General features: G+C 44.9%; 1 protein-coding gene, 1 long non-coding RNA gene and 1 pseudogene across 5 annotated transcripts; 2 read left to right on the top strand and 1 right to left on the bottom strand.

Annotated features, from left to right (window-relative positions):
* Nucleotides 1-79: 79 nt before the first annotated feature.
* Nucleotides 80-4,085, top strand: LOC136459464 (probable glucuronosyltransferase Os03g0107900). Its single transcript, XM_066459313.1, has 8 exons — nt 80-1,030; nt 1,536-1,682; nt 1,759-1,823; nt 1,940-2,009; nt 2,173-2,391; nt 2,867-3,010; nt 3,095-3,230; nt 3,767-4,085. Exons 1-8 carry the CDS (start codon nt 761-763, stop codon nt 3,994-3,996), a joined length of 1,281 nt encoding a protein of 426 aa, XP_066315410.1. The 5' UTR covers nt 80-760; the 3' UTR covers nt 3,997-4,085.
* Nucleotides 4,086-10,505: 6,420 nt separating this feature from the next.
* On the top strand, nt 10,506-11,284 carry LOC136459463 (WUSCHEL-related homeobox 9-like; annotated as a pseudogene).
* Nucleotides 11,285-15,319: 4,035 nt separating this feature from the next.
* LOC136456868 (uncharacterized) lies at nt 15,320-27,112 on the bottom strand. Of its 4 annotated transcripts, none has more exons than XR_010759594.1 (6): nt 26,759-27,112; nt 25,277-25,327; nt 24,529-24,656; nt 21,300-22,214; nt 19,967-20,007; nt 15,328-15,735 (listed from the first exon to the last, which is right to left on the bottom strand). It is a non-coding gene; the product is annotated as an uncharacterized lncRNA (long non-coding RNA). The 4 variants fall into 4 exon arrangements; XR_010759596.1 differs by having other exon boundaries at nt 24,529-24,652; XR_010759595.1 differs by having other exon boundaries at nt 15,320-15,735; nt 21,300-22,228; nt 24,529-25,327.
* Between the last annotated feature and the right edge of the window lie 845 nt (nt 27,113-27,957).

Raw genomic sequence — 27,957 nt, 5'->3', positions numbered from 1 at the left:
CCCCCCCCCCCCCAGTGTCTTTTGAGATACTATGGGAAATTCTGAAAATATTGCAAGACCTGCGCTGCATAGGCAAATTGCTCGATCTACGGTTTCTAAACATGTGGAAGGCTCAGTCCATTTGTGGATAATCTGTAACTTGATAACCCCTTGGATAATCTGCATCAGTAGTAGTAGTGTAGTGTCAATCCGTCGATAATCCGCACAAATAGATGGACAATTCACAACTAGACACATATTGGACAGATTAACAGCGGCACAAAAGCTGTCCAACCACGAATTATCCACAACATGAATAGGTTAAGTAATAGCTTACTTTTCCATCCAACCTACAAGTGTCGTATGTTTCTCAGGTTTTGTCATTATATTTTGAGCACTTTTTTCAATGCAAAAGCCATGAAAAAGGTGTCGTCTATGATAGCCTCTCAATCAAAAGGAGGTGAATTGAGTGTTTCAAAAGTTAAAGGGGTCTAAAAAAATCCAATTTTCTGAGTGAGGCAAATTGGATTTTTGCGATGGTTGAGTGAGATCATATAGACTTTCATTCATTTTTTTTGTGGGGTGAGGCCCAGTCAAAGAATTATGAAATCTAAAAGGGAGCATATCCCGGCCCAACTGGAGAGATTGCAGCAGGTTCGCTCACCCAAGCTAAGCTGCTGGGTTGCTGCTGATCGTCGGCGCGCCGGGCTCATGATCGGAAATTCGGAATCAGATCCCCTCACCTCTTACCCCATCTCTGGCTCCGGCGAGCTATCGGAGCATGCGGCACCACCAAGCCTGCAGCCGCGCTCACCAGGTGGGCGCTCTGCTCCTCGTCGCTGCCACCTTCCTCCTCACCCGCCTCTTCGACCGCCTCCTCCTCGACACATCTTCCTCCGCCCCCATAACCCCCGGCCGGCCCTCCTCTTCCGCTGACCTCCGCATCTACGTCTACGCTGAGGACGAGATCCAGGGCCTCCGCGCCCTGCTCCGGGGACGCGATGGCACCATCACCGCCGCCACATGCCTTAAGGGTCAATGGGGCACCCAGGTAAACGTTGGACCCCACCACCTCTTTTCTCTTCAACCCCCCTCCCCCTTAGTCACAGAACAGCGGCACTGATCTTGTCTGAGGAGGCAACGCACAAATAATTTGTTGCAAATTGCGCTCCCTAGATTACAGTACAGCTGCTGCCCCCCTGGTCCTAACCTAATTCTACGCAGAGGGCGTATACTATTGAACCTGCACAACATCAATCATACTTGTGTTGTCTAGGCCGTCCATCTCAATCAGTGTTTCAAGCAACGTACTCTGTATCACGCAATTCGATAAATTCCTGATTCAAAATTTTGTTACTTTATTACACACAACTTAGGTCAAATTTTCAGTTGTTCATCTTGTCAGAGTAGCATAGCAGGAGCTACTCCTACCAAACTAACGACAATTGCTAGTATAATCCTTGCTGCCATTCATTAGATTCTGGGTACCTGCACCCAATATCTCTTACAGAAAACTGAAACAATAAACATCAAGTCAGTGGTTTTCCATTTCATAGGTCAAGATCCACCAGTTTCTTCTAAAGTCAAGGTTCAGAACATTCAACAAGGATCAAGCAAATCTCTTCTTTGTTCCGAGCTATGTCAAGTGTGTTCGCATGACAGGGGCACTAAGTGACAAGGAAATCAATCAGACCTATGTCAAGGTAACCCCCCACATGATGTTCCTGTCATATGTGTATGAAAACAAATTCGTTACTGTTTCGCCTTCATTTGCTTTAGGTTCTGAGTCAGATGCCATATTTCCATAGATCAGGTGGGCGTGACCACATTTTTGTCTTCCCAAGGTACATCCTGTAACTACTATTTGGTGAACCAGTTTTCTTCATTTTTGCCAGAGCAATATATGTTTGGGGACCTTTTTATTTACCTGAGAAAACTATGCCTTTTCTGTCATATGTAGTGGTGCAGGAGCTCATCTGTTTCGCTCATGGGCAACATTTCTGAATCGATCTATTATCCTTACTCCAGAGGTATGTGCTGTTTGTGATGCTATTAACATGTGCCACATTCTTTTTCCACAAAAGAAAGGAGTTGTAGTGTTTAAATTATCCAAATCTTAGGATGTGGCTCTAGTGCTGTTTTATTGTTGTCTATTTGAGAAGTCTATCTATGGCCCTGTGTTTCATTTGTCAGGGTGACCGGACTGACAAGCGTGGTACGAGTGCATTTAATACATGGAAAGATATTATTATACCTGGGAACGTGGATGATTCTATGGTGAAGTCTGATGCTCGTGCTGTCCAACCAATCCCGCTAACAAAAAGGAAGTGCTTAGCCAACTTCCTTGGACGTGCCCAGGGGAAAGCAGGGCGCCTTCAACTGGTGGAGCTTGCAAAGCAGTATCCTGACAAGGTTAGCTTCCATTTCATTTACAGAATAAGTTTAAAAATGTATTAAAATAAAAATTACTCCCTCCTTTCCAAATTAGAAGACGTTTTGGCTTTTCTAGATACATTGCTTTAACTATGTAGACATAGTGTATATCTAAGTACATAGTAAAAGGTATGTATCTACAAAAGCCAAAATGTCTAATAATTTGGAATGGAGGGAGTAAATGAGATTATTGTAAACTTTTTTATGATTTCATTCAATATTAATGGATGAAAAGTGATAATTCAAAGTCTGGCACCTTAATTCAATTATCTGGGTATAGTCACATTGCAATGCATGGAAGTTAGCATTAAACATCCTTGTTTAGTTGTCTACCTCAAATAAATCATGATTGCACCATATTCATTTTTCTAGGCTGCCCCTGTTGGACAGTGCTCTGAACACATCCTTTTTGTTTAAAACTCTGATCGCATGTAATGTAACTTTGGTTTTGTAGCTGGAATCTCCAGAACTCAAATTATCTGGCCCCAACAAATTGGGAAGGATCGAATACTTCAAGCACCTGAGAAATGCAAAGTTCTGCTTGGCTCCACGTGGAGAGTCATCTTGGACACTTCGGTTCTATGAATCCTTCTTTGTGGTTAGCTATCCTATTTCTCCTCCTGCTAAGAGATGCTTTTTTTGTAGCATGGTGATGATCAACTTGTGAGAATCTTGATGATAGGAATGTGTGCCGGTGATTTTGTCAGATGAAGTTGAGCTTCCTTTCCAGAATGTGATCGACTACAGTGAAATCTCGATAAAGTGGCCATCGTCCAGGATTGGACCTGAACTCCTTGAGTACCTTGAATCAATATCAGGTATTGCATTATACTCGTCCAACCTCTAAGTTATTTTAGCTTTTCTAGTTATATAGTTTTTATTATGTACTTAGATATAAAATATGTGAAGGGCGGGCCTGGTGCAAGCGGTAGAGTCTTACTTAGATATAAAATATGTCTAGATACATAGTAAAAACTACTCCCTCCAATAATCATAAGTTTATAGTTATAAATATAAGGCGTACACGCATATCAAGGTTCAAACTTTACGATCTTTAACCAATAATTGGGCCTACAATTTTTTTTACGATTGTAATATAGACTTAACACGGTTATATTTGTAATCAAATGTATTATCCAATAATCATAAGTTTATAGTCGTAAATGTATAAATGAATGCTCGAAGTATATCCTAGGAGATCATGCCATATCAAGCTGTGCATTATAAACTGGACCGAAGAGTATGTATCAAAACAAACTTATAATTTGGAATGGAGTAGTTATCAATTGTAGTTGTAAATATATGTTAAGGCTGCACCGGATCAAAGGGAAGCTGACGTCTGTTGGTGTTGCAGATGAAAGGATCGAGGAAATGATTGGTCATGGGCGTCAGATGAGATGCTTGTGGGTGTATGCAGCTGATACTGTGCCGTGCTCTGCCATGACCGGTATCCTGACAGAGCTGCAGAAGAAAGTGCAGCGGTTCCATCAATCACCCGAAACGTTCTGGCTGCACAACAGATCGATTGTGAATAGAGATCTGATTGAGTTCCACAGCTGGAGGACGCCTGTTCCGTTGCCATGAACCATGGATTCTGATTTCAACTATAGTCGGCATCTGTTCTGTACGGCTGTACCATGTAGACATTTTCTAGTGAAGCTGTGTTTGTTGTTCTTGCTAATCTTGAGAAGAGACACATACGTCGTGTTAAGGATTGACAATAGTAAGCTAGATTTTAGCCGTTTTTTTACTGTATCGAGATATCTTACACTCAGTCAACAGGCCATGTTCGGCTTACCTTAAATCCGGCTTGTTTGTCTTCTTTTTCAGTCGGAATAGTGTTTTTCTCTCACAACATTTCAGCCAGAACAGTATTTTTCAGCTAATTTCAGTCGGGGTGTAATTAGTCTTTGACCAATATTTTTCTAAATTATTACTATTAGTAAGGGTTATTGATTCCAAAATATAGTGATTTGGAAATATTTTCTTAGGACAAATCTTCTAATATCATATTGCTACTAGGTGTTAAACATTTGTTGCTAATCCATCTAGGTTTGTTTAAGTCTAGTTTTTCCAACTCTAACAATCAATATATAAAGTCTATTGTACCGATACAATAATGTTAAAAGGAGCCTCATGTTCATTGAGAGGGCCTAAAATTTATTAAGATTAATCGATAAAAGAATATGTAACGTTGGATTTTATGATGATTTAAAGGTCTAGATCAACCAAGTCATGCAAAGATCCTTTGCCTTCAGTCTTGAGTCCTTTTGCGCTGCTTGACTCTGAATCACCTTTTTATCTTCAACTGAGTCCTCGATCACCTTCTCATCGAAGAGAGGGGGCAGGGAGGGGGGCATCTTCATCCTATCCTATGCATTGTGATCTACAGTGGCGTAAACAGAGTTTTAACTAGGGTGGTGCAATATAATATATATTTTTATTAGCAATATAAACGTATACAATTTACTGAAACATAATACAAACATAAAAGTCTTACAAAAACTATAAAATTCGAGCAATAAACACTGAAATTTACATAGTAACTTACTACCTAAATATCTACACAATATCATTTCCGAAAATTCTAGGGTGGTCCATGGCCCACACAGACAACCCTGAGCTACGCCACTGGTGATATAACATCAACACTTATTTCTCCAACAAGGCAGCAACATACGTTAGTGAGTTAGTCACAACCGCATAGTTATTATCATTAGCCACCAAAACCACTTATCTGAGGAGCCTAGATGCTCACATATGAGTTCAGGATGTTTGAGGGGGGAAAAGGCAACTGAGTCACGGCCGCAAGAGAAGCTATAGGATCACATTAATAGAAATACGAGAGGGGTAAGGAAAATGGAATTTTTGTTGAAACTTATAGTGGTTTTATCGAGGAATGGAGCTCACAAAAAGAAAACTGAAGACAACCTTGATTTGGCATCAACAGGAATCTCACAAGTCACGGCCCGCTCGACTGAATATGAGTGGGGAAAAAGAAAGGAGGAAACGACAATATCTTTGAACTAAAGAAGCTGTTGCCGATAACTATACAGATTTTATATGGACGGCTGAGGGAAGAGGGACAAGTATACAATAAATAAATAAAGAAAGAAAAACCTACTTTCAAAGGTTATTTTTAAGTAAAAGGACCCAAATATTACCATGAAGAAAAACTATCTACACACGCTATTTGGACGGACCCCATGCCCATATTTACATAAATTGAATTCATTACAATATTCATAAAAAAAGAACTTTCATAGTTAAAAACCTTTCATTTAAGATAAGATAATGCTACTCCTTTTATATATAATTGTATGGATGTTGCTACACAAAATTAAAAAAAATCAACTTATGGCAAAATTAGATGAAATATCAATGGAATGAGGGTAGTAGCTTAGAATCTGTTAGGATCTATTAGCTATTAATAGTTAGCTAGCTAATAGTTTATAGCTATATTAGCTGCTATTAGCTAGTTTGATCTATTGATAATTACTGAAATATTATTTGTTAGATATTCAGTTAACAACTAGCTAGACCTGTTTGGATCCAAGTAACTAATTATTAACGGCTAACTACTATCTCTGTGCATCAAACGCTGCCAGCGGCGACGACGCAGACCGCTATCCGTCTGGCCAGACCACCCTGCATTGGGAATTACCGGCACTCACGGTCAGAGAGAACAGTCTATACGAGCCGTGCCAAGCCATATTCTCAAGTCAAAGGGCGTCCCCCGTATCGGTCGTCCAACCGCATCGCCGTGCACAACTCCTGATTTGGTTAACTAGCCAAATCCAAATCGTTGGTCACTGGAGCTCAGAAAATTAGGGCGTCCAGTTGATCGATCGGAGCCGGGCGCGCGTGCAGAGAGACTGGTGGTGGATTTTGTGGGAGTGGTGCGTCCATCACATCGAGGTCGATATTGTTGGTGGATTTTGTGGAGGACAAGGGAGAACGGACATGGAGACGCAGTGCAGGACCGGACCGGCCGGCCGGAGGGTGCGCGCGAGAAGCTAAGGCCTCTCAGAATGGTTTTTTAGACCAAATCCCAGGTTGTTGTGCGCGAGAGGATAAAAGAATCGCGAGTGATCAAAGTGAGGAGGTCGAATCTGATTTCGACGAACACGTCAGGACAACAGGCCTTCCGCCATGCACATCGTCGCTCTACTTGTTTATCATTTTGACTGCATTGACCATATTCATCTACACATACGTCCGTCTGATTTTATTGACTGTATATATTGACCCTAAATAAAATTGATTGTCCTGCAGATCAGGTTATGCAGACGTACATATATATTTCAGGAGATCCCTACGTTTGTGAAATCTACTACGTACGTTCACTATCTATTGGGGCAGGAATATATGCATGGTGCAGTAATTATTATTGCCACCAGATGCATGGATCTTGTTATGATCTTTCAGGGTATCCCACATGAGGCAGCTATAATGATCCATACTTACTACTATAAGCCCATGCATTTAAGCTCCACAAATTCCAATTTGCTTTACTTTTGATGATGCCCTGTCGGAGACAAAGTAGTCCTATAGCTAATCAAGCAGAGTACGTGACCCCTCACAACGTAGGATGAGGATACCGACCAAATAAATACACCATATATATATATAACAAATCATCCAAAGCAGGCCACGATAATTATTATCCCCCCCAAAACAGCTTTACCCGGAGGAGCCGGTTCATGCACGGGCACGAGCCTTCAACACACGCACACCTGTGCTGTGCATGATAAAAAGGATCTCCTCCATGCATGCATGCACGTCAATCACTTTTGCCACGAAAAGACGCACACGTAAACGATTCGGCGAGCTAGGCCGATCAGGAGGAGAAACCAATCATGGCATGGCCCCCGTCGCGCGTCGCGTCCTCCGCCCAATCCAAATCCATCCATTCGTCACGCGAGACAGGATTGCGCGATCGCGAGTTAACTAATATAATCCCCGGCTCGATCGGCGGCACGTTAGCAATCACGACGTCCTTCTTTGGAGCTGGACCACGCTGAGGCCGGCCGGCCGCGCCGGGGCGATCCGATCCTCCGGCCAGCCGAAGGGTCCAAATTAAGATCCCTCGACGACGACGCGACCCGGCCGGCCGCGCCCGCGCCCGCGCGCCTATTCCTCGGGAATTGGCTCCCACGCAGCACGGATTTTCCGTGCACGGCGCGCTCGGGAACGCCCAAAGGCCGTAAAGCCGGCACGGCCGGCGCCACGACCGACGCGCCCGCCCACGACTGGACTGCATGCCTGCCCATGGAGCAAGCTACTAGCAGGGCCGCGCGCGACGCCATGGGGGAGGCCGGGCATTCCACACCACACCGTAGACGACCGGCGGTGCGGCGCCCCGGCATTATTCAAACGGCACGGCACACGGCAGCTTCCCCCTGATGAGCCGGCCGTGACAGCCCGGGCTTAAAAAACGCGGCAAAGCAAAAGGAATGAGGTGGTGCTGCCGCCGCTTTCCGGAGCGGCCGCTCGCGATCTCATTCCGACTGCCCGCCCCTGCCGCGGCCGGCCCGTGTGGCCCTATCATTGGTATCTGCCGAGCGACGCCCCAAAAGCATGACATCCGCCTCAGCTTTTCAGGAGCTCAGCCCCATGGTCGTCGAAAAGCCCCATCTCCCGCGGACTTAACGGGTGTGAGTGTGACTGTCTGTGACCCAATCAAGCTACTACTACGAACCTCTAATCTCTACTAGAGTGCGCGCACTCCGAACAAGACGGATCACGAGCGGCGAGCGGCGAGTGACGAGAGCTGCTCTTGTTTGTCCGGCGCATGCATGAGACTATGAGAGGACTGTTTTGCCTTGCTTAGCCTCGTACGTACGGTCTCCTAGCTGGTTGTTGGAACGTGACATGATGCTGCTGCCACGCCTTTTTGAGCTGGCGCTGATGAGAGTCTGTGCAAATTAAAGCAACTAGTAGTAGCTAGCAGACGACAGGAATTCGGCCGGATCGAGTGTCATGCACGTACGGCGCTCGCGTTTTTGCGTTAACTTGCATGCACGTCGTCGTGATGATTGGGGTAGGCGCGTGGCTGTCGCCGTGTGAAAAACAAGCGGCCGGGTGGTGCAGGCGGCTATCGATCGATCGCAGGCAGGCCAGGCCGCGGGCCGCGGCTACTACTCACATGCTCAACAGTGTAGTTGCCTCACCAATGGAATTGCCGTGGTACTGCCTACAGTTAGCTGGTGAGAACAGGATCGGGAGACATATATAGCTGGAACGGATAGATAGGCGCAGGTTGACAGAACACAAAAGGCCATGCAACATGTTACCCGCCCTGACATCTCTTTTGAATCCCATGCATGCACGACTTATATCACACTAATTTTGGCAAGCATGCATGCACTGACAAGTTTGACTCCAAGTCGGATCCCCAACCCAACGCATGCATGGGTGGAGATTTTTTTTTTTTTGAGACGTGCATGGGTGGAGAAATTGAAACCTCCAGCAGCTACCAATAGTTAACTCGCTTGCAAATACAAACTCACTACTATACAAGTGATAAACAAGAGAGCGAGGTGATTATGTTTTCTGTGAAACTGGCATGCATCTTGGCAATCGGTGTAGTTTGCAGCGGGAGAGATGCAGGATCTCTGTCCTTTTTGCCGCTTAACTTGTTCAGAGAAGCTATATACTCGTCAAGAGATAGATGTTAGCACGCCGCGCCGCGCGGCCGTTTATTCAAAGGCGCAAGAAGTAGAGACCAGCCGGTCGGCAGCCCGAGCGAAACTCCGAAACGGTGGGACACCTGTTCTTGGGATGCGTCTTCGCAAGAGAGCTATGGTTCTCGCTGCTGTCGCCAATCGGCTTGGCTATGCTCGTGCCGGAATATGACGAAGAGATCAGAGAATGGTGGCTGCGCCGCAGCGCTAACGTCTAGACTCGTCCGCTCGACCGATCTTCGATTCCATGTTCCTGCTCGTCGATTGGAACTTATGGAAAGAAAGGAACAGCGTGACCTTTGGGAGAGCAGCAGCCACGGATGTCACGGCACTACGGCAAGCAGTCGCGCTGGAGGCTGAAGACTGGGTCGCGGCGGGGTTCACGTCGCTCGCGGTCCCTTCGGCAACTTGGTCGCCGCAGTCAGGGCCAATGTAACAACGACTCACATGTCCAGTAGTTAGGTTGTAGTCGCTCGATGTTGGCTTCTCGCCACTATCAAGGATTGCTCTGTAACACTTGGTTACTATCCTCTTAATGAAAAACGGGTTGAACACCCAATCGAGAGAAAAAAAAAAGCGAACTCCTAAACCAGATCGCCGATTGCCCGTGCGCTGTGAGCTAGGGGAGCCGGCCTGCTGGTCCTCGCCGCGATCGATTCCCTTCGACTAGGTCGCGACCCATGCAAGGAGACAGAGATCACCATGGGACGCCACGCCGCGCACCCCAAATCAGCACGCGCCACCTCGGCATCATTAGATTAGAATACTCTCATGGACTCTCTCGGCAAACAGGGCTCATTCTAAGACATGGTGCTACGCGACAGGACGGCACTTAGATTTGCATGCATGGGCGACCAAAACCGCATTATCAATCGTGCTTAAGGATGTCGGGCGCGCCTCGCCTAGTCGCGAGAGCGTTTTGCTAAACAGTGGCAAAGCTTTTGCGCATGTCTCCACCCCCCCCCCCCCCCCCCCCCCCCCCCCCACACACACACCCCCCACCCACCCACCCACCACACCTCGCGCGCTCCTCTCTTCTCGCACAGTTTCGAGAAGGAAAGGAAACAAAGGAAAGCACCGAGACCTTCGAATCCGGTACAGCCACTGCCACGACACGGCCTCGGCACTGCCCCTGCGCCGGCTTATATAAGTACCCCCTCTGTGCATCTATTGATTTCAGCATTTCCTCTGACGGAAGAAGATCCCGGAAGCAAGCCAAATCAGAAGCAGAAGCTAGCTAGCTAGTGAGTTTGCATTAGCACGCAGCTAGCGCAGCTTCTTGCATTCGTTCATCGATCTTTCATAAACCCAACACACATATAGCTGAAGCAAATCCGATCTTCCACTACAAGCTACACTACGATCGCTATATCTATCTATAGGTCGTGGAGTGATTGATCGACGATCATGGAGGTGCTGAGCGGGCGGGTCGGCGTCAAGTGCGGGCGGTGGAACCCTACGGCGGAGCAGGGTGAAGGTCCTGACGGAGCTCTTCCGCGCGGGGCTGCGCACGCCCAGCACGAGCAGATCCAGCGCATCTCCACCCACCTCAGCGCCTTCGGCAAGGTGGAGAGCAAAGAACGTCTTCTACTGGTTCCAGAACCACAAGCCCGCGAGCGCACCAACACAAGAAGCGCCGCCGCGGCGCGTCTCCCCCGACGACAGCGGCCGCGGCAGCGGCAGCACGAGGAAGACGGCGGCCGTGCTGCCGCCTCGCACGACGCCGATGCCCGACCTCGTGCTGCAGCCACCCAGAGAGCAAGCCGGGAGGCCAGAAGCCTACGGTCCCCATCACACGGCTCGCCGTGACATGTAAGCATGCAGCACACATACATCGTCGTCCTTACTAGCAGCTACCTACAAAGTCTACAAATATATGTATTGGCCGGGGCCCTGAGCCTGATGAACTAACTGATCGATCGGGTTGCCGTGCTCCGTGCAATGCAGGCTACGTCAGGGACGTGGTGGAGCAGCAGGAGGCGACGTGGGAGCGGCCGACGAGGGAGGTGGAGACGCTGGACCTCTTCCCCCTCAAGTCGTACGTCGACCTCGAGGCGGCGGAGAAGGTCCGGTACGTCAGGGGCAGCGCCGCCAGCGAGCAGTGCAGGGAGTTCTCCTTCTTCGACGTCTCCGCCGGCGGCCGGGATCCGCCGCTTGAGCTCAGGCTCTGAAGCTTCGGTCCCTAACTAGATCGGCCAGCAGCATGCATGCACACGTACTGCTAGCTGCATGTTTGCGCGGCTGCGACTGTGGCCTTGTCGCACGCATCATTGTGTAGTCCTTGGTTCTAGTAGCTAATACCGACATGAAAAGATGTGTGAGATGAAATACGGCATAAGCTGTACGTACGCTCTAACCAACGGACGTTGCATATGAAGAATCTGAGAGGATCAGGGAAAGAGCATGCAGCTGAGATTTCAGCTGCCTTTTCGTTGATCTTTTCATCATGAGAGATGTACTGCGTGCCACTTCTTTCGTTCATTTCTGGTCCTACCTTCATGGCATGCTAAAATTAATTAACCTTGTGCTCCCTACTGATGACATATCATCTAAATTCCATAGCCATTTTATATTTATTATATTCATTCATGCATATACCTACGCATGGTAATTCTGTAACGTGTAGTCTCTGTTTTGATCGGTCTAGCACTAATCTATTGCATAAGCTCTGAGCGTCTTTGACCCTTCTATGAACTTGACTGTGTTTGTTTTATATGTTTGTGTGGTTGTGATCTGTGATTCACGCATGAATATACTTTAGGTGGGAACTAAAGACGCGTGCAGTAGGAACACAGTAGGCTTTTACAGGATGCATTGGATTCAAACTGTCGTGCTACGGCCACCCATTTTTAACCGTGAGCTCGTGGTACCGTGAGTGCTTGCTGTTGCTGGCTATCATCATAAGAAAATACTTCTGACTTGTTCACAGCATGTGATAGTCAACCACCACCCGCTTGCCTCTAGGAAATTGTTGGCTATATAATCAGTTTGCTTTGGATGTTGTCGTTGGACATGGAGTTTCAAAGCTTGCAGCTAACTTTTCGGCAATCTGGGCCATGCTCTCTTGTTTGTTGACTCTTTTCACACTGACTACTGGTCACTTAATCTGCATGCCAACAGTGAACATACTGGTACTGTTGTACCACATTCCATGTGCAGCTTTGCAGGTTCCAAACTATGCAAAAAGAAACATTCGATTTGCCTGACGGACTCACCGGCCGAAAAGGAGAAGTACACTAGTGTGTTGCAGAATGTTTGGTAGTAAACTGTACTAACGTTGAAGAAAAAGGTACTAGTGTTGAAGAATGTTTGGTTAACAAATTTATTTGTAAATAAGTCATGTACTTTCCGTTTTACAATTACAGTTTTCTAAAATTTAGTATGTTTTTTATTCGGATTATTTGCAAATTAATTTGGCACTCCACTTAATTTTCTATATGTAGCAATTGCAATTTTGAAGATCAACTAAACAACTATATAGAATAATAACAGATGAGAAACGCGCGCTTGCAAAAGGAAGAGAAAGAGGGTGTACTAGATAAGAAATCAACTTTCAAAGGAAAAGGAGGAGGCCAGGATTTTTTTTTTGTTTAGCAGAAGGAGGCCAGGATTTGGATAAGGAAAAGTCACTTGTAAAGGAAATGGAGGAAGCCTCTACTAATCAGAACCCATCATTTCAGTTTGGAAGGGCTGAAAATAAATGGGTTCGGAGGCTTGTCGCGGGAACATCAGCCTCTTCGCTTGGTCGTATTTGGCTTATAAGTTATGGCTTATCAACCAACGAACAATATTTTTCTTTCGCACCAAATCAGCCAACAGTACTTTCAGCCATGGCTTATAAGCCAAACAAGCCAATAGTACTTTCAGCTATGGCTTATAATGCTGGCTCGTACGCTTGTCGTAGGAACATAATGCTTACTGGGCTCGTCTGTGTTGTAGCCCAGACCGGCCCAGCGACCCAACAGGTTGAAAGCACGGACGAAATGCGAGAAGATGATTAGAATTTTATTTTTTTTCTTGAGACAACAAATGGAATAGACGTATACATGGCCAACGGGCCGGCATGGCACGCCGTGCCTCCCGGGCCGTGCCTCACAGGGCCACAGGCCTGGCCTTCGGCCCAGGCACGGCCCTATGGGCCGATTTCTGTGCCGGCCCGGCCCGAGAAGCACGGCCATTTTCACAGGCCGTGCCAGCCCGAGACCCACTGAGCGGCCGTGTCGGGAGGCGAGGCGGAGGTGGCCGCTGGGGCTGGGAACGGCGGAGCTCTGGATCTCGGGGGCAAGAGCTACGCAGGTGGCGCCCTCCCTCAAGCGATGGAGAGGAGGAGATGAAGAGGGGTCGAGGGGGTGAGCGAGATGGAGAGGAGAGAAAACAAGGGAGGGAGTCGCCGGATCTGCCCACCCGCGAGCTCCTAGCCACATGCCGCTGGGGGAGAGTGAGTGAGGGAGGGAGGCAGGGATGGGGAGGAGGCGCCACGCCAGCGTCGAGGCAAGGGTGGGGAGCCGGATCCACGATGGAGAAGACCTAGCGTGGCCAGATCCACGGCGGAGATCCAGCGTCGCCGCGGAGGCGAGGGATGGTGAGGAGGATGACGGATCTCGGGGCACCGGATCTGCATCGGGGCGGAGCTCAGGGCCGACGCTAGGGTTCGGGGTGAGGCGTGAGGGAGAGGCGGAGAGGGAGCGGCGCCGGTGCTAGGGTTCGGGGTGAGGCGAGGGAGCGGCGCCGGCGCTAGGGTAAAGGGTGAGGCATGAGGGAGAGGCGAAGAGGGAGCGTCGGGATTCGAGGTGAGGCGTGACTGCGTGAGGGAGAGGCGGAGAGGGAGCGGTGCCGGTGCTAGGGATCGGGGTGACGGGTGAGGCGTGAGGGAGCGGCTCCGGTGGCTGCTTATATATGAGGGGGGGGGAGGCGGGCCGGGGACGGCGGGAAGCGCGTTGGCCGTGGTGGGCCTTGGGGAGGGGAGGGGGCGCGGGGAGGTCGTGGCTGCAGGCCGGGCCGCTAGCGGGCCGGCTACTCTGTAGTGGGCCGTGCCGTGCCGGCCCACGTGTCTGGGGTAAGGCCCAGGCACGGCCTGCTCCTTCGGGCCAGGCTTTGCTTGGGCCGAGCCAAAAAAACGGACCTTGGGCCGGGCCGACGGGTTCGGGCTGCATGGCCAACTATGAATAGACGTGGACATCCACGTAATCCGTGTGAATGCGAGCCAACTTTCTAATAGTTAATTAAAAAACAATTGGTAAATCAATGAGGTTTTCTAAGTGGCTAAAAAATGTTAGGAGCATATTTATTGTGTTCTCCAATCATTTTTAAAATCTCCAATTATTTTCAAAATCTGAGATAGAAGATAAATTTTCATCAAGAACCACCGACTATTTTTAAATATATCCAAACCACGCTTGTACTTTTTTTCCATACATTTGCATCGGGAACCTTGAACCTTGTTTTTACTCCTTATTGGCTCATTGATACGTGTTGGAAATAATAGCAATTTAGTGATGCATAAATTAATTCTAATATTGAGAAAAAAAAACAACAGCATATATCATAGGTGTGCGAATTAACACTAGCACTACGATCCGAGGCAAACTCAAACTCTGTTGTGCTAGTAAAAGAAGGAACGCAAGAACGAACAACAGAGTAAGTGTAGGCATCATTATTACAGTGGGATTATCGGTGCTAGAGATAGCGCAATAGTAGATGAAGTAGACCGTCGGTAGAGATCCTCGAATACTGGCATAGAGGGAAGAAGACGTTCAGTGAACAATCACGACAACACTTCTCAATAACCTGATACATCCCTACCCTTTGCAAGGACACAAGGGGACATAGGATCCAGAGATATGCTCTCTCGACGCCGATGACACGTCGGCGACAAGATAGGGAAGACAGCGACAGCGTAGCACAGTGGTAAGAGAAGGAGATGAGTTATCTGTACCGAGGACAACTTCTCGTTCCAATATATACACACGCCAGCTATGGTAAGGCCCTGTTCGCGTGTCTTATAATACGTACTTTTCAGCTTATTTTTTCAGCCAAAACAATGTTTTTCTCCCACAACAAATCAACCAAAACAATGTTTTAGCTTGTTTTTTCGACGAAGCGAACAAGGCCTAAGTAATTAGCTGCACAATCGTAACATTAAGGTGATTGACCTACAACTAGAGCAATTTTCTATCAATAGGCCAGCGCATGTATGAGTGGGGCTTTGGATTTATTTGGAATCTCTACAAGACGAAATCTACACCATGGTATCTAGCTTATTTTTCTAACACGTGTCCTACAAGACATAATATGGCACCTCACTTTAATGCATCATCAAACCATTCTACAGTACGTGGGGATCTGGCACCTCAATTCAACACATCATCAAACCATTTTTCTAGGTAGTACTAGAACGTACATATTTTTCCCTGTAAGAGAACCTTACATGTATCGTGTTCTGTTCAAATTCTAGAGAACTCTCCAACCTCCACCTGAACACCTTGTTTCATAGGTAGAAGGATAGCCACAGTATTATATATATAATAAGACAACCGGAGAGAAGTTCCCATCTCTTTATCGATAACTTGAGACATCGCTCACTCGAGTTCTGCCCTCCATCACCATCACCCTTCACAAAACAAGGCCAAGACACTATCTGAAACGACACAGTAAGTCAACGGTGGTGAACACCAACATCAAAAACAAATCGAGGTTCTTCATCAGGGACCGCAAGGTAATAACTCGATTTTTTTTCATTATCTTCAGTAAAGATCGATTAGTAACTCCGCCTATGTTGTCTCAACGTAGTACGTCTCACGCCTTAGGCCCCGTTCGCTTGTCTTAAAAATGGCTTGTTCGGCTTCTTTTTTTCAGCTGGAATAGTGTTTTTCTCTCACAACAATTCAGCCGGAACATTGTTTTTCAGCTAGTTTCAACCAAGTTTCAGACCAGCGAACGGGGCCTTAGTAAAGGAGGAGGATTGTGATAGGCGTGGCGAGCCAACGTTAAATCTAGTCATTCTAATAGAGTTGAAACCCAAAATAAAACCGTTGGGGGCGTAACCCTCTTAGCGACGTGCCATATCAGAACCCGAGTATGGTGTTAAATGGGCAAGGGTCGGGTCAGCACCCCTTGGTGACGCGTCGTATCGTGATCTGAACATGGTATCAAGTGAGCAAGGATCGGGTCATCGCTTCCTTAATGACGCGCTAAATCGGCGCCCAGGTGTAGTGAAAAATGAGCAAGGGTCTTCACATCTGAGTCGACGGGTGCGAAGGATAAGGAAGCTAGTCGAACCAACTAGGACCCGTTTAGGTAGTTGAAATGTAGGGTCGCTTACAGGTAAGTTAAGAGAATTAGTTGATACCACGACTAAGAGGCGTGTAAATATATTATGCGTTCAAGAGATTAAATAGAAGGGTCAGAAGGCGAAGAAGATGGACAATACAAGCTTTGGTACACAGGGACAGTCGTGAATAGAAATGGAGTAGAAATTTTGATTCATAAGAGCCTGAAGAATAGTGTGGTGGGAGTGAGAAGACAAAGAGATAGGATTATCTTAGTCAAGCTTATCATTGGTGATATGGTCTTGAACGTAATTAGTGCGTATGCCCCCAAGTAGGTATCGACGAGAGTGCTAAGAGACAGTTCTAGGAAGACTTAGATGGCCTGATTAGAGATGTACCTAATAGTGAGAAACTTTTTATAGGAGATCTTAACGGGCATATAGGTACTACAAGCGCAGGTTTCAAGGCAGTTCATGAAGGTTTTGGGTATGGTAGTAGGAATCAGAAGGGGGAGGAAGTTCTGGACTTCGCGGTAGCTTTTGACCTGATGATAGCCAACTCTTTTTTAGAAAGAGAGAATCTCTTCCAGTGACCTTCAATAGCGGACAACACTCTAGCCAGATTGACTTTGTCCTCACAAGGACAAACGAGCATGCTTGGGTTCCAAGGTGATACCAAGGGAGTGTGTTGTTTCTCAATATAAGCTTTTGGTGGCAGACTTTCGTTTTCAGGTGTGTGCCCGTAGGGATAAACAAGCTAAAATTGAAAGAACAAAGTGGTGAAAACTGAAAGAGAAGACGTCAGAAGTATTCAGGGAAAGGGTTATCAAAGAGGACTCTTGAAAGAAAGAAGAGGACATAAACATGTGGGAGAAGATGGCAACTAACATTCGGAAGGTGGCCTCAGAGGTGTGTGGAGTAACCAAAGGAAGTAAAGGCGAGGCTAAAGATACTTGGTGGTGGAACGAAGAAGTCCAAAGGGCTATTAAGGAAAAGAAAGAATGCTATAGACGCTTGTACCATGACAGGAGTGTGGACAACATAGAGAAGTACAAAGTGACAAAGAAGACTGCAAAGCAAGCTGTAAGTGTGGCAAAGGGTAGAGCGTACGAGGATCTTTACCAACATTTGAGTATGAAGGAAGGAGAGAAGAATATTTATAGGATGGCTAGAGTTCGTGAGAGAAAGACAAGGGATTTCAACCAAGTTAAGTGCATTAAGGATGAAAGGGAACATCTCTTGGTGAAGGTGGATGAGATCCGACATCGTTGGCAAGGGTATTTTGACAAATTGTTCAATGATGAGAATACGGACACAAACTTTCAGTTAGATGACTCTTTTGATGACACCAATAGGCGCTTTGTGCGGAGAATCCAAGAATCTGAGGTCAGAGAGGCGTTGAAAGGGATGAAAGGAGGTAAGGCGATGGGACCGGATGGTGTCCCAATCGAAGTGTGGAGATGCCTCGGGAACATAGCTATAGTATGGCTAACCAAGCTGTTCAACCATATTTTTCGATCGAACAAGATGCCTGATGAGTGGAGAAGTATATTGGTACCGATCTACAAGAATAAAGGGGATATTCAAAGTTATACTAACTACCGGGGAATTAAGTTGATGATCCATACTATGAAGCTATGTGAGAGAGTTGTCGAGCATCGCTTGAGAGCAATAACACGGGTCTCTATGAACCAATTTAGTTTCATGCCTAGAAGGTCAACCATGGAAGCCATTTTCTTAATAAGATAAGTTATGGAGCGGTATAGGGAGAAGGACCTACACATGATTTTTATTGACTTGGAGAAGACTTATGATAAAATACCAATGAATGTTATGTGGTGGGCTTTGGACAAACATAAAGTCCGAACGAAGTACGTCGGGCTCATTAAGGACATATACAACAATGTTGTGACTAGAGTTCGAACAAGTGATGGAGACACGGACGACTTCCCGATTAGGATAGGACTACATCAAGGATCAGCTTTGAGCCCTTATTTGTTTGCCTTAGTGATAGATGATGTCACAAGGGACATAAAAGGAGGACATCCCTTGGTGTATGCTTTTCGCGGACAATGTAGTGCTAGTTGATGAAAGCAGGACAGGAGTGAATCAGAAACTGAAGCTATGGCGGGAGACTTTGGAGTCCAAAGGTTTTAGACTCAGTAGAACTAAAACTAAGTATATGAGATGTGACTTCGGCACTACTACTCGGGAGGAAGAAGATATTAGTTTGAAAGGTCAAGTAGTGCCTAAGAAGGATACATTTCGATATTTAGGATCAATGCTACAGAGAGACGGGGATATTGATGAAGATGTTAGCCATAGAATCAAAGCAGGGTGGATGAAGTGACGCCAAACGTCTGGTGTCCTATGTGACAAAAGAGTACCACAGAAGCTAAAAGGCAAGTTTTATAGGACGACGATTAGACCTGCTACGTTGTATGGTGCAGAATGTTGGTCTACGAAAAGATGACATGTTCAACAGATAAGTGTCGCGGAAATGCGTATGTTGTGTTGGATTTGCGGTCATACAAGAAGGGATCGAGTTCAGAACGATGATATACGTGATAGATTAAGAGCAGCACCATTTGACGAAAAGCTTGTCCAACACCGGTTGAGATGGTTTGGACATGTCCAACGGAGACCTCCAGAGGCACAGATGCATAGTGGAATTCTAAGTCAGGATAATAACGTGAAGAGAGGCAGAGGAAGACCAAAGTTGACTTGGATAGAGGCAATAAAAGGAGACTTGAAAGGATAAAATATACCCAAAGACTTAGCTTTAGACAGGAGTGCTTGAAAAACAGCTATTCACGTGCCTGAACTTTGATTGCTTCTGCTGGGTTTCACTCTAGCCTACCCCAACTTGTTTGGGACTTAAAGGCTTTGTTGTTGTTGTTGTTGTTGTTGTTCAGTAAAGCTCGATTAGTCAGCAATACATATAGCAGTGGCCCTTCCTCATCCTTAGTTTCTCCTGTCTTGATCAGCTAACAGCCCCAATAGACACGGGTCACATTGTCATATAATCCTCATAATCAAAATCAAACAAGCTGATAAAACAACCCCGTTCGCGTGCCCTTAAACCCGGCTTGATCCGCTTATTTTTTCATCCGGAACAGTGTTTTTCTCTCACAAATTCATCCAGCATTCCTCCAAACCATCCAGATTCCTCCAGAATTCAGACAAGCGAACAGGCCCAATACACTAATGTAAATTCTAACCTGCTTAACAAACTACTTTCTCCATATTATATTTAATCCATGTATCTTCTAAAAAGTTAAAGTTTATTTAAGATATGCACCATGGACTATATTGTTTTATACTATTAATACCCTGTTGTAATATTACATTTCTATTTCATTCACATTTACTAACTATTGATTTCCTCTTATGCAATAACAATGCCACATACTGTTCATTATAGAAATGGGAAGAAGAGCATATAAAAGACAGAAACAAGTATATTCTGTGGACAAAAACAAGATACATGCAAAAATAGAAGAGAGAAAACGGAAGATAGATGAAAAGAACCAGGTTGTACAAGAAGCTATAAAACGAAGATGCTTACAAGAAGATAAAAAACACGCATACTTATCTTTACCTCATGGTATGATAAATTTCTCTGCTGAACAAATTCAATACCTGAAAGAAACGTATGGGCAAAGATCATACTTGGGAATACTAAAATACAGTTGCAAATATTGCAATGCAATATTCTGGTATGAAGAACGAAACAAATATGATACTGAACGAGCTCATGGACAGGTATGAGACTCCAACTGCTGTAAATATGGCAAAATCAAAATACCACCATTCAAAGAACCACCCCAGTTTCTCAAAAGGTTATTGGATTACAGTGGAGATGGATACTCGAGACATTTCCTACAAAAGATAAGACAATACAATAGTATGTTTGCTTTTACATCTATGGGGGGCAATATTGATAGAACTATCAATAAGGGAGAAGGCCCCTCGTATTTCGAATAAACGGCAAAATACATCATCGCATAGGATCATTGTTACCTGAACCAAATAAAATACCTAAGTTCGCCGAGCTATATATCTTTGATACTAAAAATGAGATTGAAAATAGAATACGAGCCTTAAGTAAAGAAGATCCGGATGGAACTGATCTTAACCAAGCTGTAATCGAAGGATTACAAAAAATGCTCGATGAATACAATCCTTTAGTAAAAGTATTTCACCATGCACGTGATCTACTTGAAGAACATAAAGGTATTGATGTCAGTATCCGAATCATAGGAGACGATAAAGGTGATCAAATAAAATACAAAATGCCACACCTAGAAGAACTAGCTATGTTAATTATAGGCGATATGACATTGGAAAACTATAAAAGGGATATAATTGTTAGCACTCGAACAAAGACACTACAACATATATCTATATTTCATCCAGCATATATGCCACTGCAATATCCATTATTATTCCCTTATGGGGAAAGAGGATTTCAATTAGGCATAGAATATCATGAGGAAGCAAGAAATCAAACAACTTAGCAAAAAAGGAACACGGTGACAATGCATGATTTTTTTTAAGTACCATATCAACAACAACAACAACAAAGCCTTTAAGTCCCAAACAAGTTGGGGTAGGCTAGAGTTGAAACCCAACAGAAGCAATCAAGGTTCAGGCACGTGAATAGCTATCTTCCAAGCACTCCTATCTAAGGCTAAGTCTTTGGGTATATTCCATATGCACTATAGAAATAACCAACCGAACCCATATTTATGTTATGGATGATTATCAAAACAAGCAATTGTAGATGCACGAGCAGTGGAAGATGAAGATAGACTTCGATTTGTTGCAAAAAATCAAAAAAAAAAGAGAGCTGAATACATACAGGGAATATTTGATGCAATAGAGAAAGGAATACACGAAGGAAATCAAATAAGGGAAAAGAGTTCTCTTACCTTCTAGCCACATTGGTTGTAGACGTTATATGATACAAAATTATCATGATGGCATAGCAATCTGTCGTGTATATGGACCACCAGATCTTTTCATAACATTCACATGTAATCCTAAATGGCCAGAAATATCATTAGCTATATTAAATGGCCAACAACCAAATGATACACCTGATATTATAGTGCGTGTATTTCATATGAAACTACAACAACTTCTAGATGACATTCGCTCGGCTGCGATCTTTGGTCCTATGTTAGCAATACTATATTCTATAGAATTCCAGAAAAGGGGTCTACCACATGTTCATATCTTAGTTTGGCTAGATAAAAGAGGAAATGAGGTGACCACTGAGACTGACACTTGGATAACTGCTGAAATACCTAACCCCACAAAAGACCCATTGGGCTACATACTAGTATCCGAACACATGATGCACGGACCATGTGGAGAAAAAAAAACTGGGATTGTCCATGTATGAAAAAGGGAAGATGCTCTAAATTCTATCCTAAACAATTTCAAGAAGAGACTACTTTCACAGATACAGGTTTCACAGTATATCGAAGACGAGACACTGGTATTTTCATACGTAGAGATACCCACAATCTAGATAATACATGGGTTGTTCCACATAATCTAGAGTTACTCAAGAAATACCAGGCACACATAAATGTGGAATACGTAAACAAAAGTAAAGTTTTAAAATATTTATGCAAATATGTAAACAAAGGTCCTGACCAAGCTAAGATAATATTTGAACATATCCAAAAAAGGTCAAGATGCACCCATAAATCAGGAAACCAAAGATATTGATGAGATCAAAGAATATCTTGATTGTAGATACTTATCTGAACAAGATGCACTATGGAGATTATTTGGTTATGAGATACACCATCATTGGCCTCCAGTTGAAAGATTACCTGTCCACCTACCACTAATGAATATAGTTATATAAAAAAGATACTAAACTAAGAGATGTCATCAAAGATCCCAAAAATACAAAAACAATGCTCACTGAATGGTTTAGTGCTAACAAAGAATATGACAGTGCAAAAGAGCTTACATATTGTGAATTCCCACTAAAATGGAGATGGGATAAAACGAACAAGAAATGGGTCAAACGTCAACATGGGTTTAAAATAGGCAGATTATACTATGTAAATCCAACGGAAGGAGAACGATTCTATCTACGCATGCTCTTAATGATAGTGAAAGGTGCTATGAGCTATGCTGACATAAGAACATATAATGGTATTGTTTATGAAACATTTAAAGAAGCATGTTCAGCACGAGTACTACTAACCGATGACAACGAGTGGTACAAAACATTTAAAGAAGCTACAAATTGGGCAACAGCTCCGCAATAACGAAGCTTATTTACAACAAGGCTTACATTTTGTGAATTAAAAAATGAAAGAGAATTCTTTAACAGAAATTGGCAAAAAATGGTTGATGATATTGCACAACAATTGATGTGTAGATATTATCCAATTGAATATGTACCTACTCAAAGTGAACTACAAGATTAACTGCTAGAAGAATTTTTTTCAAGGAATGGTGAAAAGTCCTAAATGGCTAGAGGGGGGGTGAATAGCTTATAAAAATTTCTACAATAACACTTAATCAAAGAGGTTAGATAACTAAATGGCGTAATGCGAGTTTTGCGCTAGCCTACTAAAAATGCAAGACACCTATCCACAATTCTAGTTGTTATGATCTCTATATCACACAAAGGTCACTACTTCTAAGCTAGTGAGCTCTCAAAGACTAACTAAAGAGCCTCACTAACCAAACTAACAAGCTCTCAAAACTAACTACACTAAAGAGCTTAACTGCACAAGTATATATGAAAGTAAGTACAAGAGAAATAATGAGGGTTATAACGTCGTGGCAAGTGATCAATCACAATATATCAATGAATACCAAAGAAATCCTCGGAGACAAGATGACACAAGATTTTTTCTCCGAGGTTCACTTGCTTGCCGGCAAGCTAGTCCCCGTTGTGGCGATTTACCGACTTGGAGGTTCACGCGCTAATAGGCATCACACGCCTAACCCGCAATCGGGTGCCGCACAACCAACACAAGATGGGATCCACAAGCCACGCGCAATCCACTAGAACTGCCTTTCGTGATCTCCCACGGGGAAGGCACAAGAACCCCTCACAAGCACTTTGATTGGAGGCGGACACAATCACCAAATCCCCTCACCAATCAACAAATCACCAACCGTCTAGGTGACGGCAATCACCAACAGTAATAAGAAATCCACAATCACAATCGCCACCTAGTGCCACCAAATATGCAATCACAAATGCACACACTAGGGTTTCCCTCAAATCCTCTCAAGAATGAGCACCACGCTTGGAGAAGGAGAGGAGAGGGAGGAGATACTCTTGAAGCTCTCAAGATCAATCACTAGAGCTCAACTCACTTGAATGGAGCACAAATGCTTGGAAGTGAGAGAGAAGAGAGAGCTTGTTCTCTGTTCTTGGTTCACAGGATGCAAGAATGGGGAATAGAACTAGAGAGAGTAAAGGAAAGGGGAAGCGCTGCCTTATCCCTTCGCTGGACCAGCCAGCCAGGCCGAATGGTCTCCCCAACGGGCAGAAACGCAACAGCACCACGCGCTCCCACTCCTCACAGGCGTGGGTCCCAGCGGACCCCACGCGGCCCCTCTCTCTCGCTCGCCTCTGCTTGGCCAACAACGGGCGGAACAGGAGCGAGCCTCACGCAGCCACGTGTGCAAACGGAAAAAGGCCTTTCCTCTGGTCGCGGTCCCACGCCGAACGAAAGCAAGCAGCGGCACCCAAGTCAAACGCGTGCAAGCACGGCGCCTGCATGCACCTGCGTGGTCCCCAAGAGCCAGCGGCTGCATGCCACACTGCCTATTTCTGGTGCGGGCCCCACACGGCTTTTCCTCTTCTCAGATCAGCAGCACGCCACAGAAGAAATTCCAGCCCAGAAGCCACTAACAGCACTTCCAGAACCTCCAACAAGCCTTTTCAAGTTGCTAACATTCCCAAAAAGCACCAACCAAATTAGCACTTAAGTTAGCATTTTCACAACCTCGTCACTAAGCGCAAAGATATATGCAAATGAGACTCACACTTAGTGGCATTAGATAACCATTGCAATTAAAGATTTCCCCTCTTTATAGTACGGTTATCTATCGTAAACCCACTCACACCCACTTGGTGTCAGTGGCAAAACAAAATGGCTCTATCAAATATACCTTTGCCTTGAGCCCATTTCGTTTTTCTCTTTCTTCTTTTCCAAGTTGGAGCACTAATCATCATCTTTTGGTCACCACCATCACCATGACCATCATCTAGCTCCATCACTTGGTGTGTACCAACCTATCTTTGCATTTCACTCATACACATAGGTTTCATCAATTATCCAAAACCAAACTAGGGCTTTCAAATGGTCAACAAATAAATAATTATAATCTCCCACGTAGATCAACCTATCATGTATTGGATACTGACAATCGATTAATTCAAGAAGAAATGAACTATGACGTCCAATATCTAGAAGAAGAGGCAAATAAATTATACATGCAACTAAATATTGATCAAAAGGAAGCTTTTCATCGAATAGTTGAAAGTGCACTAAATAACAAATCAAAGTTTTACTTCATCTCCGGTCATGGAGGAACCGGAAAGACTTTTCTGTGGAATACAATTATATCATATCTCAGAGCACAGAAGAAAATAGTACTAGCAGTTGCATCATCAGGGGTAGCTTCTCTGCTACTCCCAAATGGTCGTACAGCCCATTCAAGATTCCAAATACCCATTCATACAGATGACATATCCATCTGTGATATAAAACGGGGAACAAAGCTTGCTAAACTACTGATAGAAACTTCTCTTATAATATGGGATGAAGCTCTGATGACAAATAAACAGTGCTTTGAAGCATTTGATAGATACTAAGAGATATAATGTCAGAAATAAATGAAGAAGCTAGCGACATACCATTTGGAGGGAAGGTCGTTGTTCTAGGTGGGGACCCAAGACAAATACTTCCTGTTATAGAAAATGGCTCAAAGTCACAGATTATAAATGCTTCAGTTATTAAATCCTACCTATGGAAAAATATAAATACTATATATCTAACTGAAAACATGCGACTAAAAAGGATAAATAAAAATAGTACTGAATACAAGGAGCTAGAATCTTTCAATGATTGGATGCTAAAGCCCCCTTTGGCACAGCTCATCCAAAACGGCTTCACCGGTGAAGCCAAAGCCGGTGAAGCCAGAAAAACTGGCTTTTCCCGGCTTCTAGTTCATTTTAACCCCGGCTTACAAAACGGCTTCACGCTACAGTGCCTCGATTTGCGCAAAATAGATGAAGCCGAAGCCGGCATAAGCCGTGCCAAAGAGGCCCTAAGTATTGGCAGTGGAACAATCAAGGAGGCATCTCATATTGACATTGACTCTGATTCTGTGCTAATTGAAATACCAGAAGAACCACTGATACGAACCACAGGGGATAAGATAAAAGCATTGGTGGACTCTACTTATCCAGACTTTGAAGAAAAAATTCAAGAAGTAGACTATGTAAAAGAAAGAGCTATACTAGCAACCACTAATGAAATTGTTGATGAAATAAACAACTACATGATAAAATTACTCCCTGGCTTAGAGAGAGAGTATTTAAGTGCAGATAGTATATCAAAATGCTCAGATACATATAATGATGCCAATATTTTATATCCTATTGAATACCTTAATACACTCAAATGCTAATAACTTTCTGTCACATAAACTACTACTTAAAATTGGTGTTCCAATAATGCTATTGAGAAATCTCAACCAGAGCTTAAGCCTATGTAATGGGACAAGACTGATAGTAACGAATCTAAGGGATAATGTTATTGAAGCAGTTATCATAACAGGAACACATACTGGACATAAGACACGTATACCAAGAATAAATTTAACAACAAAAGCATCCCATTGGCCCTTTACTTTAAATCGCCGTCAGTTCCCAATTAAAGTTTGTTACTCGATGACAATTAACAAGAGCCAAGGACAGACACTATCAAAAGTAGGACTATATCTAAAAAAACAAGTATTTACACGTGGACAGCTATATGTTGCAGTATCACGTGTCACAAGCAAGAAAGGTCTAAAAATATTGATAGAAAATGAGGATGGGTCTTGTGGATCAATTACAAAGAATATAGTCTACAGAGAGATAATCCCATCAATATAATTTACATAATGAATAATATTCTCCATAGTCCGATTGAATAGAGATACAAACTGCTCTTGTGGCCTCAGTCACTTTGATAAAACCTTTTACAATTACATGATCTGCGTACGTATTTCAAGAATGTTGAATTAATTATATCTATTAGACTGTTCTAAGCTAAAAAAAATAACATGATCTTTTTAGTTTGCAGGAATATTTATAGGACAACCTGATAGTCTGGGAGACCCTAGATTTTACCTGTGTTGTCCACTGTGTTGCTGGGGGCGTCGGGCGCCAGAGCGGTGCTGCCACAGCGCCGTTGCAGCGGCGCGGCGCTGTCTCCTGGAGTCGGCTGCTGGCCCCTCTCCACTCAAAGCTTCAGCCCCTCATGGAGGAGCGCAGCTCCGGATCCTACCAGCCGCCATGGAGAGCAGAAGCTCGAGGCCGGTAGCACTAGCGCGGATAGCAGCGGCGGGGGTGGCTTCGGTCTGGGCGTGAACGCGCGGTCGCGGGAGGGCGCCATGGTGGACTGTCGAAGTGTGGAGGCCGGAGGCGTCGTAGCTAAGGGAGCGGCGGCTCGCGTCCTGGCCTGTGTTCGTGAATGAATCGTGAGTCGCCATCGCCAAGGACTCAAGGAGTCGGGAGTTGGAGAGTTGTGGCACCGGTTGGGCCGGTGGGCTGGAGGCTGCGCGTGAGGTGAGCCTAGCCGGGTTGCCTCTGAAGAGCTATTCTTATAAAATATGGGACACACACTGGGCTGCCCCTGAAAAGGGCCCTATACTAAACCTCTTTCCGGGCCACGACATGGAACTATGAAGCTTGGAACAAGATTCATCTTTATGTTATATCTTTATTTTTTTTATATATACGTATATCTCTATAAGAGATCAATCTAAACTATTTTAGGTACACCAAACAATATGTCCCCCGCTGAGGGAGCTAATCATTGTGCACCAATAAAATTGCACCCAAGATTTTAACATCATTAAAATATATGGCTCATAATCCTCCCTCGCAGGCTTCAACTCGATCCGATAGCGAACGTTATTTGAATTTCCCCACCCTCCAGGCTTCAACGCGCAATCAGGTGGAAACAAAATTGTCGTCGCATGCGTCTCCGCTCCCCTTCCCCGCAAGGCCGCAGCCCCTCCCCGAAATCACACACGAGCGGGCAAAAAAATTTCCGTCAATCACGATCACGTCTGCATCTCCCCCTCCACCCAAGGCCACAAGCCCGCAGCCCCTACCCGTTTCTCAAAGAAAATGTGTGGTTCCCGTACCCGGCAGTGTGACACCACAGCCTCCGCCGTTTCCCTGCTCATCCACCGCAGCTCTCTCCTCTCACCCCCTCCGGCTCCCCCATCCGCTGCCCTCCTCAACGCACGCTCTTCGACGGGGATCGACAGCCGCGTAGGAGTCTAACGCCGCCACTGGCCACAAGGCGAGATGGGCAACAG

This window comes from Miscanthus floridulus, chromosome 6 (genome assembly GCF_019320115.1).
Source record: "Miscanthus floridulus cultivar M001 chromosome 6, ASM1932011v1, whole genome shotgun sequence".
Taxonomy (NCBI): domain Eukaryota; kingdom Viridiplantae; phylum Streptophyta; class Magnoliopsida; order Poales; family Poaceae; genus Miscanthus; species Miscanthus floridulus.
Note: the sequence above shows the minus strand (reverse complement) of the source record. Positions and strands in the feature narration are given on the sequence as shown.

Excerpts from the sequence above, each read along its gene's own strand:
- LOC136459464 (XM_066459313.1), top strand. The coding sequence starts at position 761 with ATGCGGCACCACCAAGCCTGCAGCCGCGCTCACCAGGTGGGCGCTCTG. Across the intron at positions 2,010-2,172 it reads CTATTATCCTTACTCCAGAG|GGTGACCGGACTGACAAGCG; the intron begins GTATGTGCTGTT and ends TTCATTTGTCAG. Across the intron at positions 3,011-3,094 it reads TCTATGAATCCTTCTTTGTG|GAATGTGTGCCGGTGATTTT; the intron begins GTTAGCTATCCT and ends TCTTGATGATAG.